General features: G+C 40.6%; 1 protein-coding gene across 3 annotated transcripts in view; it reads left to right on the top strand.

Annotated features, from left to right (window-relative positions):
• The window catches only part of DZIP1 (DAZ interacting zinc finger protein 1), a 48,222-nt gene that overhangs the window by 18,458 nt on the left and 13,616 nt on the right, over positions 1–16,148 (top strand). For 2 of the 3 annotated variants that reach the window (XM_075852390.1, XM_075852389.1), the window contains exons 6-14: positions 44–187; positions 274–336; positions 810–950; positions 2,477–2,522; positions 8,009–8,071; positions 10,361–10,408; positions 11,042–11,184; positions 11,357–11,555; positions 14,250–14,403. In XM_075852390.1, the coding sequence (XP_075708505.1) occupies positions 44–187; positions 274–336; positions 810–950; positions 2,477–2,522; positions 8,009–8,071; positions 10,361–10,408; positions 11,042–11,184; positions 11,357–11,555; positions 14,250–14,403 (1,001 nt within the window). The remainder of the gene's footprint in view (positions 1–43; positions 188–273; positions 337–809; positions 951–2,476; positions 2,523–8,008; positions 8,072–10,360; positions 10,409–11,041; positions 11,185–11,356; positions 11,556–14,249; positions 14,404–16,148) is intronic. The other variant, XM_075852391.1, reaches the window with a different exon arrangement.

The raw sequence follows: 16,148 nt of genomic DNA, 5'->3' as shown, positions 1-16,148 counted from the left end.
ATACTTATAGATTTGGCACACGATTTACTAATATCAATTTCAGGAGCTTCATGAAATTAGAAATGACAGTCTGCACAGGAGATCTGGCCTTGGCATTTTGCAGGAGAGCTCACAGAGTGATACAGAAGATGTTAAATCCCAATGTCCACGTGACATTCAGAGTGTGAAGGAACTTCTTGAAATACAGGTATAGTTACGATCTTCATTTTAAACTATGCTCTACAATTATGGTACACATTAAAATCAATATTTTATTATTTTTTTTCCCTGAAGGAAGAAAAGTGGGAAAAGCGCATACATCTACTTCATGGAGAGCATGACAAGGAGAGGAACCAGGTATTTCTAAACTGTTCATAATTTGTCTCCATTCAGCTACACAGGCATTTTGGAACCATAGAAAACTTGCTGAAACAAAATACACAGTGAAACAGTAGCACACTTTCTTCTCTATCTAACCACCTTATTTGTATCTAAACAGAGTTTTTTTTCTTCCCTATTTGAGGGCATCATACAGTAGTGCCCGAGACCCTGACTCTATCGCTGTAGTACTTACTTTTCAGTGATCAGTCGTTTTTATAAAATTCACTTTATTTCCAGCAGCTCGTATGCGCTGTGGCTGTCCGCGCCCAACCGCTGATATTTGACAGCTTTCTCCATACTGTTCATAGGGAGATTATTTACATGGATCTCTTCTCTATGGGATTTTTGCTACTTAGATATTTGAGAGTGTATTTCGAGTGTATTTAAATATGTAAAGAAATAAATAATAAAATAGTATTTATGTGTTTACCTGCTTTTTTTTTTTTTAGCTCCAGTCAAAAATTGAAAAGCTAAGATTATCAATGAATGAAGATCAAAAGACAGCCAATGAATTCTATAAGAAACGACTGGATGAACTTGGACACAGACTTCAGGAGCAACATAAATTAATTAGATGCCAAAAAGAGCAGGTATGCAACAGGGTTGTGTGGTTTGTGTTTATTACAAACATGACGCTCTCTAGTTGCACTTACCTGAAAGTTCGTTTTGCTATATCTATGTATGTTCAGTATAAATAGCAGTAAAACCCTAGAATTGAAACGGATTGTCCAGTGTAGAAAACTAATTTCCATCTAACCTATTATGCCTTATTCACACACAGAAATTTTATGGCAATGTAAACTGCATCAAAAAATGCTAGCGTTATGAAAATGTAACATGCATTTTTTTCTGGCGTTTTTTTAAGTCCTATAGACAAGCCTATGGGAAAAAAACACCTGAAAAAACACCATACCCAGAGCATGCTGCATTTTGGAAAAAAAATACCACTGACCAAAAAACACAGTTGTGTGTAGTGCTTTTTATATTTTACTATAGACTTTAAAGTAACTTCTGGCCGCACTAAAAAAAATGAAACAAAGAATGACGCAAAAAACGCCACCACAAACAGAGTGTGAATCCAACTCTGTTAATAGAGGTCCTCTGCTCAGGATCCTCATCTCTTGTATAGAGGGGAGAGCGATTACAACGGAGCGTCTATCGATCTGGAGGATCGGTCCTGCATTACACTGTCAACCCATTGATTTGAATGGGAATTGTGTAATCACTTTATGATCTGCTTATTCTTAAGTGACCCTTTGTTCTTTTTTTTTTATAAAAAATATTTGATTTAGGTTTTATGTTTAGAAAAGAGATTAGTTACATAGCAAATCGAGGATAAAATACATGAACAGAAAATAGTCTCCATAAGCACATGAAGCATAAATATTAATAACAATATGCTTGTACCTTCCGGTGTTTTGTATGACAATTCTCCAAGTAGAGGTGAGATAAAGTTGGATAAAACTCTCCAGGGTCTTTAAAGGGGTGACAATGATTAGAAATTCCCCAGTATTAATGAATATGATTGACATTTGTAAATTTTTTACAACAATATTGCCAACAAGTGTGGACTGATTTAAAAGGGGTTTTCCTGGACTAAAACATTGATGGCCTATTTTGCCAATTTTTTTTAAAAGACAGTTCATTGACTATTAGCATAGTTCCCTTCCCATTGTCCTTCCGGAAAAGCGACAATTCTTCCATTACAGCAATGTGCATAGGATCCTGCAGAGTCAAGGTGGCTACAACTGCAAAGTCACATTGCATAATTACCCCTTTTAGGCCACTTTCACACGGCAGTAATTTGGTCAGTATTTGGCACCAGTATTTGTAAGCCAAAACTAGGAGTGGGTCCAAAAAAAACATAAGGCGTGGAAATCTTTTTCTCCGTGTAGGTTGCACTCTTGGCTTTGGCTGCCAAATACTGATACAAAAATACTGCCGTGTGAAAGTGGCCTTAGGCCCCATGCACGCAACCATAAAAAATCACGGCCGTGTGTATGACACCTTAGTAGGTAAAGTTTCACTTTAATCCTTCCCCTGTTCCCTATGAAGATATACTAGTTTGTTATTGTAAATAATCACCAGTCCTAAAAAGCACTGTTTCTTGTTTTAGATTCAAGAGCTATCCAGCAAACCACCAGTGGCCCAAAAATATTCAGGTAAGACACGTCAGATAGACTGTGATATTCAGAAGATAGCAGTGGTCATTCACAAATATGTATTGATCACAAAAGTTACTCTTGGCATTAAATATGAAGCAGTTAGGTTTATAGCAGTGGCTAATATACATGCATACATTTACATGACTATATATAACTACAGGCATTATATAAATGCCTACTATCCTAAACAATATTGTGAAGAAATTAAAGGCTTTTCTTCATGTTTAAAACTGGTGTTATGTTTGTAACCTTGGTCTGGTCGTGATACATGACATTTGTCACATGTGAACAATGTACCAAACCTAAGGAAAGTAGTCATACATACAGTGGATATAAAAAGTCTACACACCCCTGTTGAAACGCCAGGTTTTTGTCATGTTACAAATCAGTCCAAGATGAATCATTTCAGAACTTTTTCCACCTTTAATGTCACCTATAATCTGTACAATTGTATTGAAAAACAAACTGAAATCTTTTAGGGTGGAAAAATAAAAATAAAGAACAAAAATAATGTGGTTACATAAATATCACCCTTAAACTAATACTTTGTTGAATTACCCTTTGACTTTATGACAGCATTCAGTCTTTTTGGGTAGAAGTCTATCAGCATGGCACATCTTGACTTGGCAATTATTGACCACTCTTCCTTGCAAAAGCGCTCCAAATCGGTCAGATTGTGAGGGCATCTCCTGTGTACAGCCCTCTTTAAGTCCTCACAGAATTTCAATGGGATTCAGGTCTGGGCTCTGGCTGGGTCATTCCAAAACTTTGACCTTCTGGTGAAGCCATTCTTTTGTTGATTTGGAGGTATGCTTTGGGTCGTTGTCATGAAAGGTGAAATTCATCTTCAGCTTATTGGCAGAGGCCTGCAGGTTTTGTGCCAATATTGACTGATACTTGGAACTGTTAATAATTCCCTCCACCTTGACTAAAGCCCCAGTTCCAGCTGCAGAAAAACAGCCCCAAAGCATAATGCTGCCTCCACCATGCGTCACTGTGGGTATGGTGTTCTTTTGGTGATGTGCAGTGTTGGCTTTGCGACAAACACACCTTTTGGAATTATGGCCAAAAAGTTAAACTTTGGTCTCATCAGAACATAACACGTTTTCCCACATGCTTTTGGCAGACTTGATGACTTGATGTAGGTCTTTGCAAAATATAGCCAGGCTTGGATGTTTTTCTTTGTTAGAAAAGGCTTCCGTCTCGCCACCCTACCCCACAGCCCAAACATATGAAGTATACTGGACATTGTTGTCACATGCACTACACAACCAGTACCTGCCAGAAAGTCCTGCAGCTCTTTTAATATTTCTGTAGGCCTCTTGGTAGCATCCCGGACCAATTTTCGTCTTGTCTTTTCATCAAGTTTTGAGGGATGTCCAGTTCTTGGTAATGTCACTGTTGTGCCAAATGTAATCCACTTCTTGATGACCATCTTCACTGTGTTCCATGGCATATCTAATACCTTGGAAATTCTTTGGTACCCTTCTCCTGACTGATGCCTTTCAACAATCAGATCCCTTTGATGTGTTGTAAGCCCTTTACGGACCATGGCTTTTGCTGTCACATGCAACAAAAAAATGTCAGGAAAATCCTAATAGAACAGCTGAACTTTATATGGGGTTACTCAGAATCACTTTAAATAATGGCAGCTGTGTACTGACTACTATTTAACATGAGTTTAAATGTGATTGGCTAATTCTGAACACAACCACATCCCCAATTATAAGAGGGTGTTCTCACTTATGCAACCACATTATTGTAGTTTTGTTATTTTTCCCCTCTAAATGATTTCAGCTTGTTTTTCAATGGAATTGTACAGATTATGGGTCACATTAAAGGGGGAAAAAGTTGTGAAATTATTAATCTTGTACTGATTTTTTTACATGACAAAAACCTGCCATTCTAACAGGGGTGTGTAGACTTTATATATCCACTGTAAATACATACATATGAGTTAGTCCTCATTTAGACAGCAGTGTTTTGGATCAGAATTAGTAAGTTAAAACCATGAGTGGAACCTACACAAAGAAAAAGTATAATGGAAAGATTTGTACATCTTCCTTTATATTCCTGGATTTAGCTTACAAATACTAAGGTTTTGTTCGCACAGTGAAGATTTGCTGCAGATTTCGCATGCATTTTTTAAGCTAAAACAAGAATTGGATCCAGGAGAGAAGACCTTCCTTTATATATTTCTTCTGTTTCGATTCCTGGTTTTGACTTAAAAAAATACATGCAAAATCTTCACTGTGTGAACAAGGCCTAAAGAAAAATGCTGATCAAAATGCTGCCGTCTGAATGAGGCTTGTTGATGCATTTTTAAAAGGTGCAGTTTTTACATTTTGATGCGGAAACAGGTGCAGATTTTATGCTGAGTATTTTGGTGCGCTTTTTTATAAACTTGTCAGATACAGTTCTAAGACAGAAACCCAAGAAAAATTGTCATGCTGCGGAATTTAAAATACGCACCACAGGTCAATTTACAAGTGGAAAAATTCTGCAACATGTAGATAAGATTACTTGAAATCTCAATTACTTTGCTGGTACTGTATTAAGCTGCATATGCATTGTGTGCATGTGGCCTTAGGGTAGGGTCCCACAGGGCAGCATTGACGTGCCCACGATGGCCTCGTCAATACTGCTGGCTACCTGCAAAATAGACCCCTTGGCCACACAATTTTGCAAATAATTAGTATTTTACCCACAACACCGTGCGGCCATTAACAAGTAATTTGACAACCACACTTGATCAGCACGCCGGTACAGTTTTCAGTTGCATCAATGGGGATCGTAGCGGCTTTCCCAGACAAAGACGCTATGGAGGTGTATAGTACTGTGCCTGGTAAACCATGAAGAGGCTGCGCCATTCGTTGCTGTGGCCCCCTCAGTCTCTTGATCAGTGCGGGTGCTGAGAGTCAGACCCCCAAAGATCGGATATTAATGATCTATTCTAAGGATAGGCCATCAATATAAAAGTTCCAGAAAACACCCTTTGGATCCATTCACACTTTGCGGTTGAGGTACAATTAGAACTGCATCGAAAAACCGCATCCAAAAAAACACATGTATTATTTGGTGAGTTTTTAAGCGGTTGCTGTAAAAACCGCACCAAATCGTGGTAAAAAAAAAAGCATGTGTTTTTCTGATACGTTTTTTTATATGAGGTTCTAACTGCACCTCAACCACAACGTTGAATGTGGTGTTTTCATATATTTATTTTTTTCATTCCACTTTAAGGCTGGATTCACACGAACGTGGCGTTTTTGCGGACGCAAAAACGCGGCATTCTGCGCGCGCAAAAACCACTTGACAGCTCCATGTGTCATCCGTGTATGATGCGCGGCTGCGTGATTTTTGCGCAGCCGCCATCATAGAGATGAGGCTAGTCGACGTCAGTCACTGTCCAGGGTGCTGAAAGAGTTAACTGATCGTACGTACTTACCGAGACCTTCCCTCCCGGCCGTTGCCTTGGTGACGCGTCCTTGGTGACGCGCCTCTCTTGACATCTGGCCCCACCTCCCTGGATGACGCGGCAGTCCATGTGACCGCTGCAGCCTGTGCTTGGCCTGTGATTGGCTGCAGCCTGTGCTTGGCCTGTGATTGGCTGCAGCTGTCACTTGGACTGAATCGTCATCCCGGGAGGTCAGACTGGAGCAAGAAGCCGGGAGTTATCGGTAAGTCAGAACTTTTTTTTTTTTTTACACGTTCATGTATATTGGGATCGGAAATCTCTGTCCAGGGTGCTGAAACAGTTTAACTCTTTCAGCACCCTGGACAGTGACTATCTTCTGACGTCGCGTACCTGGAATTTTTTTGCCGGGTTCGGTCAAAACGAGTTCGGCCGAATCCGGTGAAGTACAGTTCGCTTGTCCGGGTTCGCTCATCTCAAAGACACTCTGTATGGATGTTTGTAAACAGAAAAGCACGTGGTGCTTTTCTGTTTTCATTCATCCTTTTGACAGCTATTGCGTGAATCATGCAGTTCGCACGGAAGTGCTTCCGTGTGGCATGCGTGGTTTTCACGCACCCATTGACTTCAATGGGTGCGTGATGCGCGAAAAACGCCGAAAGAACGGACATGTCGTGACTTTTTTCCAGCGGACTCACGCTAAGTAAAAATCACGCACATGTCCGCACGGCCCCATAGACTAATATAGGTCCGTGCAACGCGCGTGCAAATCACGCGCGTTGCACGGACGTTTTTCCCGTTCGTCTGAATAAACCCTAACAAAGTGGACTATTTTGTCAGGTCCATTACATAAAATCCATTTTAATTCCAGGTTGTAATGCAACAAGACAGGAAAAACACAAAGGGGGTAAATACTTTCGCAAGGCACTGTATATGGTTAAAAAAAACAAGACATGTGTAGGGTGGTAACCTTTTTGCGGGAACCTGTCCCTGTATTACCCTGATATGGCCTCTCCTCCCTGTTCTCGCATAGGGCTGCTCTTTTCTGGACGATCGACCTTTACATAGGTCACTATTAGGAAAGTTGTACATTCACTACGAAACTAACATAAGTGGCTTTTGGGAGTCTGATACGGGTTAAATACATCTGTGGTATTCATAAATTAATAGGAATGACTGTTGACAGCATTGTCGATGAATATTGTTATGTATGTCACTAAATTAACATAAGAGGGTTACCACGCTGTGCCACATAAGGAACACATCATTTAGAATATTGATGAATTAATAAAAAATATTTTTTAGATTACCCCAATGATATTTTTATACAGCATAATGCAGTGCTAAATGTCCTCAAAGAACCCTCATTTTTATATTTAAAGTGTAGCTAAACTTTCGACAAACTTCTAACATGTCATAGTGACATGTCAGAAGTTTGGATTGGCGGGGGTCCGAGCACTGAGACCCCCACCAATCGCTAGAACGAAGCAGCTGAAGTGCTCAAGTGAGCGCTCAGCCGCTTTGTGTCTGTTCGGCTTTTTCCGGAAAGCCGATGTATCGGAATACGGGCTCATAGACTTTGTATTGAGTTCATACACCGATACATTTATTTCCGTAAATAGCCGAACAGACACGAAGCGGCTGAGCGCTCACATGAGCACTTCAGCTGCTTCGTTCTTCGTTGGTGGGGGTCTCAGTGCTTGAACCCCCACCAATGTAAACTTCTGACATGTCACTATGACATGTCAGAAGTTTGTCGAACGTTTAGCTACACTTTAAGGTCCAGCATTTTCAGAAATAAGTGGCTGTAAATGGTCATGGAGGGGGATTAAGTTCTTTATTAGGTTCACACATCCTTCTTTTTAAAGGGTATTTGAACCTGTGTCGTAGAAATATGTCTGAAGGTAGTGTCCGTGGTAGTCTGTGTGCTGGGACCCCAACATTTCAGACATGTCTATAACATATCTTTTTAATTAAACATTACAAACAAATGTGATTAGATTTAGACCACACTGATACTTGCATGTCTTGTTTCCAAGTAAGTAAAAATTGTATTTGTTTTATTTTTCAGCTCCAACACCAGTTCCAATGTTACAAAACGTAGAACCAAAACTTAGTACACCAGTAACAAGAGGTAAGATAATTATAATAAGCTCTAAGGCTGGGTTCACACAGAGTTTTTTGCAGGCTGAAAATCTGGCTCAAAATTCCATTTGGGATTTTGAGGCAGATTTTGCTCTGCCTGCACGCCAATTTTCGTGGCGTTTTTCGACCGCGGCCATTGAGCGCCGCATGTAAAAATACACTTCCCCTGCCTCCCATTGATGTCAATGGGAGGTCAAAAAAACGCCCCCGCCTCCCATTGAAATCAATGGAATGCATTTTCGGCTGTCTTTTGGCGCGGTTTCCGCGTCAAAAAAACTCTGTGTGAACTGACTCTTAGGCTGCTAGTTTATATGTTGTAGGGGCTTTAAGAAGAACCGGCCATGACTTTTCAGCCCCCTAAGACTGGGTTAACACCTGCATTGGTGTTTCTGTTGTTCCACTTCGTCAGAGGAGGAGAACAACAAAAGTACCGGAAGTGTTGGTTCCGTTGCATGACGGACACAATTTGTGCCTGACGGACCCCATTAACTTTAATGGGTTCCTTTGGGTTTCCGTCAGGGTGTCCATGGTTTTACCAGAAACAATAGCGCAGCATGCTGCACTATTGTTTCCGGCATTTTTGGAGTTATCTGTGTCAGATGCGGCTAACAGAGCTTACAAAGCAGATGTGAACAGGCCCTAAACCACCATCATGCTGTAATAACTGTCATATGTAGGTTTATAAAGATGTCCCTGTATATATTGGCTGATACAGCATAACCTAGTAAACCATATATTAACCTATATATTTTCTGAACAAAACCAATATATAAAGCATCAGTACAAAAATGTACAGTATACACTAGACCAATATTATCCAAGCTAGCCAAAAATACACAAGTCCAAGTCTTTCGCATAGAAAAAGTTACTCTTTCTTTACTAAATACAATTGAACAAACAAGTTCACACCCAAAAACAAATAGGATCAAAACATTAAAACACCCTGGGGTGATATCCACCCATAACAGCCAATAGTACTAAATAAACTGTCAATAGTACTAAAGATGTAGTGGTTGTAAATTGTGGCATACCATAACCAGGCTAAAGCAATGAACCATAGAAAATATCACATAGGTAAATTATCTGTAGCAGACATGGTGAAATGGATGGGAGAAGTCACCCCATGGAGCACATCGGCGCACATTTCGCAACCTGCGTCAGGAGCAAAACCAAGTGAAACTACTTTTATAAACAGCCATAAGCCACAATGCTGAAGAGTCAGGCCGTCCATTCCCCAAAGACGCCCCTTCCAGACTTGATTGACGTCCCCAAGCTGGCTTGTAATGAAATAGCACGACCTGGTGGACCACAGGAATGTTGACATGGTGGTGATTTATGGGGCTTAAAAGTCAAGACCATTTCCTTTTAAAGCATTATTCCTATAATATTGTTAGGATATGCTGTCATTTTCTGATTGGTAGGCGTCTGACCTCTGGGACCCCCTCCGATCCAAAAAATAAAACCATCCCTGCAGTCCAGCACTTGCTTCTCCCTGCACAGTGGCACTCTCTGCCACCCGCGGTGCAGGGAACTGCAGAACAGCCTGTGACTAGGAGAGCTGCTGTTCAGGTAAAACTGAGAAGGGGACGCAGCACTGAACCAATATCGGTGGATGGGTGGGGTTCCCAAAAGTCAGACCACCCACCAATCAGAAAGTAATGGTAAATCTTAGCGATATTCTGGAGGGAAGAGGGGCCCACCGGCCAATGTCAGTAATTATCCCTCCTGTTTTATAGGAGAAATAATTATTGTGTCCAGTAGGGTGCAGTATCACACAGTAGTACTGAAGATGTCCTAGCTGTGTGCAGCATGTGTAAGTGGCGTGTGGTGTGTGCAGGATGTGTCCTATGTGTGTGTGTGGCATGTTGTCCAGTGTGTGCAGCACGTATCCTATGCGTATGTGACGTGTGTGCCACTTGTATTCTATTTGCGAGTGTTGTGTTTGTGGCATGTGTGGTTTCTGTGCAGTATTTTCCAATATGTGTGGCTTATGTGCGGCATGTATGTGTATGTTTTTATGTATTGAAGGTCATCATATGTTAAGCTGTAGGATTTGCAATGAAAATCCCAGTCACTGCACAATGCAATATGATTTGGGGGTAGTGTTGGTTAAGCTTTAGTCCGCATTGCTAATTTTGACTTTATTATTCAATGGCAGTTTACTACCAATCTTTCTGAAATGAGATCCTGCTAGATTGTAATATATCAGCGCCTGTTCACTATTGTATGTGTTCTAAGATACGCTCTGGCTGTCCTTTTCCCATATGCTCCATACCAGAGCAGGCACATAGACTGCAGCCTATTCAGGAGCTTGCTGAGGAAAAAGGTAAACCTATTTCTATAAAAGCATGGGCTTTTCTGCATTTTGTGCTTTTTTATATTCATTTTTGCATGTTGTCAATGTTCTGTAGGGTACTTAGCGAGTTGAGTTTGAGTCGCTTTGTTAAGGCCAAGTTCAAATTTGTTGGTAGTCGTGACGCACAAAGCTAAAGTTATCAGACCAAAAACGAACAGAAAATGTTTTTTCTATTGAAGTGTAATCCACAATCCCGGTTTTTATATGTGCATTTTTCCCTCATTGTAGTCAACTGTGAAAAACTAGCCAGAATGTGGAAAAACTAGACTCCCTTTACACATGGCAAAGAAAAAAATAAGAGTTGATATTCACATACATGGCCTGTAGGGGGTAGTCCTTTCAAAAATTTGTATCTCTCCAGACTCAAAATCATAGGATATAAGGTCACGCTTTTTAATGGTAACAATTTTAATTGGTTAATTCTATGTTTGTAGATATTCGATCGGTTGAATAAGAATTGCTTTTTGTGTGCATGCATGAATGTGTTTAGGAAAACTGTTGTTCCTGGAAAAAGATACAAAACTCTTCTTGTCACTAGTGGGACCTCTTTACTACATTTTGAGAAAGAGAAGTATGTCATCTAGAGTTCTCCTATCATTACAGACTTGGACAGTGAAGAAGTACCAATCACCAGCAAACAGCATTTGATCAATGCTCTGAAGAAGAATCCTTCATTAACCAGAGAGCTCCGGAAAGTCTTGGAGCAGGGACTAGTGGAGAAATTAGATTCCTTGGGAGTGAAACCGGTAAATGTTTTTCTGCATTCAGATGGTAATGGTGCAGTAGCACAATAATAACTGCCTGTCCTAGATTATAGACAGTTGTTTTTTTAATATATTGTACTGTAGAAAGAATACATTATCTTATGACAGATGAAGAAATTTCACATTATGACGGTAGCACTTTTTCATTTGCCAGGGTGTGCGTGGGATCCCTAGTGAGCATTTCAATCGGGTTTTGGGTGCAGTGGAAATTTTCAGAGAAGAAAAGGAAAAGTTAATACCAGAAATTCCGCAAATCCGGCAAAATCTTATCAAGCATGTAAACCAAAAGGTGGAGGAACGAGCATCAGCAACATCTGTAAAACTTAATTCCAGCTCTCAATTCTTCACTGACGGTGAGACATACAAAGCTGCTATTGCTACATATACGAGTACAAAAAAAATTGTATAACCCGCACACAAGGCTTTGGGAGCAGCAGGCGTGTAACGAAAGACATCCTTTTTTCTCATAAGTCAAACATGAGATAAAAAATAATCGTTGCGCTCTACCGGTGTCCTTGGTGTACAAGGGGAATATGGAGGTCATGTCCTCACTGCCGTTCCAGGAATAAATAGCAGTCCCCTGCTGGTAGAGAAGAAACCTGAACTTTAAGTTTACCCAATTCTTCCCGTATAGATGTTCTTACCATTCAGCAACAGACCTAAAAAATGTACATAGTGCAATAACGCCTACCACCAGTGTTGGGAACGCTCTTGGAGTTTATTATATTCACAAACATGAGTCTAAAATCAGCATTTTAAACATATAATATTCCAAGTGGCCTCCAAACAGTCATTAAACCCACTCTAGTTTCGCCAGAACATCGGCCACGTGGAATTTTATATGTTTGAAATGCCGGTGTGAGTTTAATAATCCCAACACTGGTTGTAGACGTTGTTGCGCTATGTCCATTTTATGTCTTTTGATGAACAGTAAAGACACCTATACGGGTTGATCTGAGTGGACTCAAAGTGCATGTTTCCTCTCTTCCAGCAGGGACTGCCATTTCTTGCTGGAACTGGTGTGAGGATTTGGCCTCCGTATCCCCTTGTAAACCGCCTCCATATACAGCAAATGTCTAACCTACAATTTACTATAGTTTTTAGCCAGAATCCTTGGTTGTCTATGGATTGCCCTTAATATGTTCCTTGTTGTTTTGTAACATTTTTAAAAACATTTCTTAAAATGTTTAGTAATCCAAAAACTGATACAATATGTGGCCAAAGTTATGTGGACACCTGACATCACACCTATATGAGCTTGTTCTACATCGAATTCAAAACCACAGGAGTTAATATGCAGTTGGACCCTCTTTTGCAGCTGTCGCAGCCTCCGCTCTTCTACAAGATTTAGCATTGTGTCTGTGGGAATTTGTGCCCATTCAGCCAAAAGAGCATTTGCGTTTGATGGGGTTAAGGTCAGGCCTCTGTGCAGGCCACTCAAGTTCCTCAACATTAATCTTGACAAACCATGCCTTTATAGAGTTTGCTTTGTGCACTGGGGCACAGTCATGCTGGAACAGAAAAGGGCCTTCTCCGAACTGTTGGAAGCATATGATTGTCTGAAATGTCTTTGTATGCTGTAGCATTAACATTATCCTTCATAGAAATAAGGGGCCTAGGCCAAACCCTGAGAAACAGTCCCAGACCATTATCCCTCATCCACCAAATTTTTCAATAGGCACTATGCATTCCGGTAGGTAGCGTTCTCCGGACATCTGCCAAAACTAGATTCATCCATCAGACTACCAGATAGTGAATAGTGATTCGTAACCTCAGAGAACACATTTCCACTGCCCCAGAGTCCATTGGCAGCATGTTTAACACCCCTCCAGCTGATGCTTGGCATTGCACATGGTGATCTTTAGCTTGTGTGCAGCTGCTCAACCATGGAAACCTATTTCATGAAGCTCCCTACACACAGTTCTTGAGCTGATGTCACTTCCAGAGGCAGTTTGGAACTCTGTAGTAATTGATGCAACAGAGAATAGGCGATTTCTACACCACATGCTTCAGCACTCGGCAGCCGTTTCCGTTATCTACCGCTTTCTGGCTGAGCTGTTGTTACTCTGAGACGTTTCCACTTCACAATAATATCACTTACAGGTGACCAGGGCAGATCTAGCACATCACAAATCTCCAGAACTAATATGTTGCAAAGGTGGCATCCTATGACTGTGCCATGTTTGAAGTCACTGAGCTCTTCAGTACAACCCATACTACTACCATCGTTTGTCTATGGAGATTTCATGGCTGTGTGCATGATTTTATACACCTGTTTGCAATGGATATGGCTGAAACAGCTAATCTCAATAATTACTAGGGGTGTGCACATACTTTTGGCCATGACAGACTTGAAAATACATCAGTTCAATAATATACTGCATAATATTTAATTAAAGGGGTTATCCAGTTTTTGAAAATGATGTGCATTTGGTTTACATAAAGGAAGATCTTTAACTTAATAATATGCTGTCTGTAGCTGAGATGTCTCTGTAGGTGAGTCTCGCTTGCAGTCACATGACCATGCTCCTGGTTCTTATCTTCTGCTTATTGCCAGGAGATTGCGCTCCTGGAGGGACCCCTGACGTCACTGTCCATATATGGATAGGGACATCAGGGGCTTCTCCAGGAGCGGAATCCCCGCCCAGATTGTCAGAAACGCTGTGGCCGGGGATTCCGGTCCAGTAGGAGCCGCTGACGTCACTGTCCATATAAGCGCCAGCATCAGCTGGAGGAGCCATGGCGACAGCGTAAAGCACCCGGTAGTGGAGTGGGCCCCCAAGGGCAGTGGCCTGGCACTTGTCCTTGTTTGCCAGGTGCTGATGCCAGCCCTGTATAGTGTGGCATCACCTGGTGACCATTCAGACACATACAGGTGCTTTTCTTTATTTTTCATCATCTCGGATAACCACTTTAATATTTCTTTATTAATAGATTTTTATTATAGAATAGAATAGAATTTTAATTAGCTTGTAAACAATAGTTTACAGAAGAGAAGATTCTGGTCACCCTCTGATCCTTGTAATATTTGTTCTACTTTTTCTCAGTTTTTTCCACATTTAAATCATCTACTTTGGCGAGTACATCTTCTACTTCACTACCTAGACAGACGAAGTCCAGAACATCAATCCTTAAATCTTCACAAGAAGAAATAAACGCTGAACCAAGATATCCCATCCCAGTAATTAGTTCCACCCCAAAGTAAGACATTAATAGGGAATTGTTTATTAAATGTGTGATTTGTAGTTCATAAAGGTTATGCATGAGTGAGAAATGTCATGCCCTCGGAATGCCAGGGTATGTTCACAAGCGGCAGATTAGTTGCAGATATTTCTGTGACTGTCCCATACATCTGAATGAAACTTGCAGAAATCAATGTACCTGCTTAACCCCTTAAAGGGAATGTGTTGCCAGAAAAACATGTTGTTTTTTTTTTAATTAAACATTTAGTGTGTAGGTGATTAAACATTGTTCAAATTTTGTTTATTTTTTTCACGAGTCAGGAAATATTATAAATTAGATTCTAATTTATAATATTTCCCATTGCTGGTCACTAGATGGAGCTATTCCCAAAATTGCAGCATTGCAAAATTGGGTAAAAAGCCCTTGCTCTAGTGAGCTCTCAGCATCCCCCCTCCTTTATCCTGGCTAGTGCCGGGATAAACGAGGGGTTTGAACGGTCTAACCTCCTACACTGTGTGTCGCCATTTTTTGAGCTAACACACAGTGTAGTAGGTTTACATACAGTAGTAAACGTACACAAACACGAACATACATAGAAATCCCTTACCTGCTCCTGCCGCCGCGGCTCCCTCCGGCCCGTCCGCTCCCTCTGCTGCCGCTGGTCCAAGTGCACAAGTCCGGAAGCCGCGACCGGAAGTAGTAATCTTACTGTCCGGCCGCGACTTCCGCTCCACAGGAAAATGGCGCCGGACGGCGCCAATTTCAAATTGGACTGTGTGGGAGCGGCGCATGCGCAGTTCCCACACAGACGGCGTACACAGAAGTGGATGGGACGGGAGCCGTTCGCAGTCCCTATGGGACTGTGGCTGCCGTATTCCATGTCTGTATGTGTCGTTAATCGACACATACAGAAATGGAACAAAAAATGGCAGCCCCCATAGGGAAGAAAAAGTGTAAAAATAAGAAAAAGTAAAACACAAACACACAAATAAATATAAACGTTTTTAATAAAGCACTAACATCTTTAACATATTAAAAAAAAAATTGTGATGACACTGTTCCTTTAAGGACACGGCCAATTTTAGCCTTGACAGAGCAATTTTTTTTACATTTCCCTCTTTGCATCCCGACGCTCATAACGCTTTTATTTTTTGTACGACGTAGTTGTATGAGACTTTGTTTTTTGCGGGACGAGTTGTACTTTATGTAGGTACCATTTTTTGGTACAAATACATTATCGTTTAATTTCTATACATTTTTAATTAGATTAAAATGCAGAAAAAAAGCAGTTGCGCAGCAGTTTTAATATAATTTTTTTTACACCATACACCGTTCATCATAAATAATGGTATACATTTGTTGTACACGTTGTTACGGTCGTGGCGATACCAAATATGTCTATATTATTTCATGTTTTGGGACTTATATTTTAAAAAGTTGATTTATTATAAAAAATGTGTGTTTCTGTGTATTTTATTTACTTTTTATTTATTTATTTACCATTATTTTTTTTTTACATTCATTTAACTTTTTTTTTTAATCCCATAAAGGGATTTATCATTTAGATTTTTATTTTGTAACTATAATGTACTGGCATAGATCTATATGCCAGTACATTAGCCTGTTACTGATTGTACACAGGCAGTTGTTAGGGCATACCTCAGTATGCCCTAACAACAGGAAATATGTTCAGACAGCCCTGGGGTCCTTCACTGGACCCTGGGCTGTCTGGCCATACGAGTTGTTGGCTTTGATCGCGTCAC

This window comes from Rhinoderma darwinii, chromosome 2, assembly GCF_050947455.1.
Source record: "Rhinoderma darwinii isolate aRhiDar2 chromosome 2, aRhiDar2.hap1, whole genome shotgun sequence".
NCBI lineage: Eukaryota > Metazoa > Chordata > Amphibia > Anura > Rhinodermatidae > Rhinoderma > Rhinoderma darwinii.
Note: the sequence above shows the minus strand (reverse complement) of the source record. Positions and strands in the feature narration are given on the sequence as shown.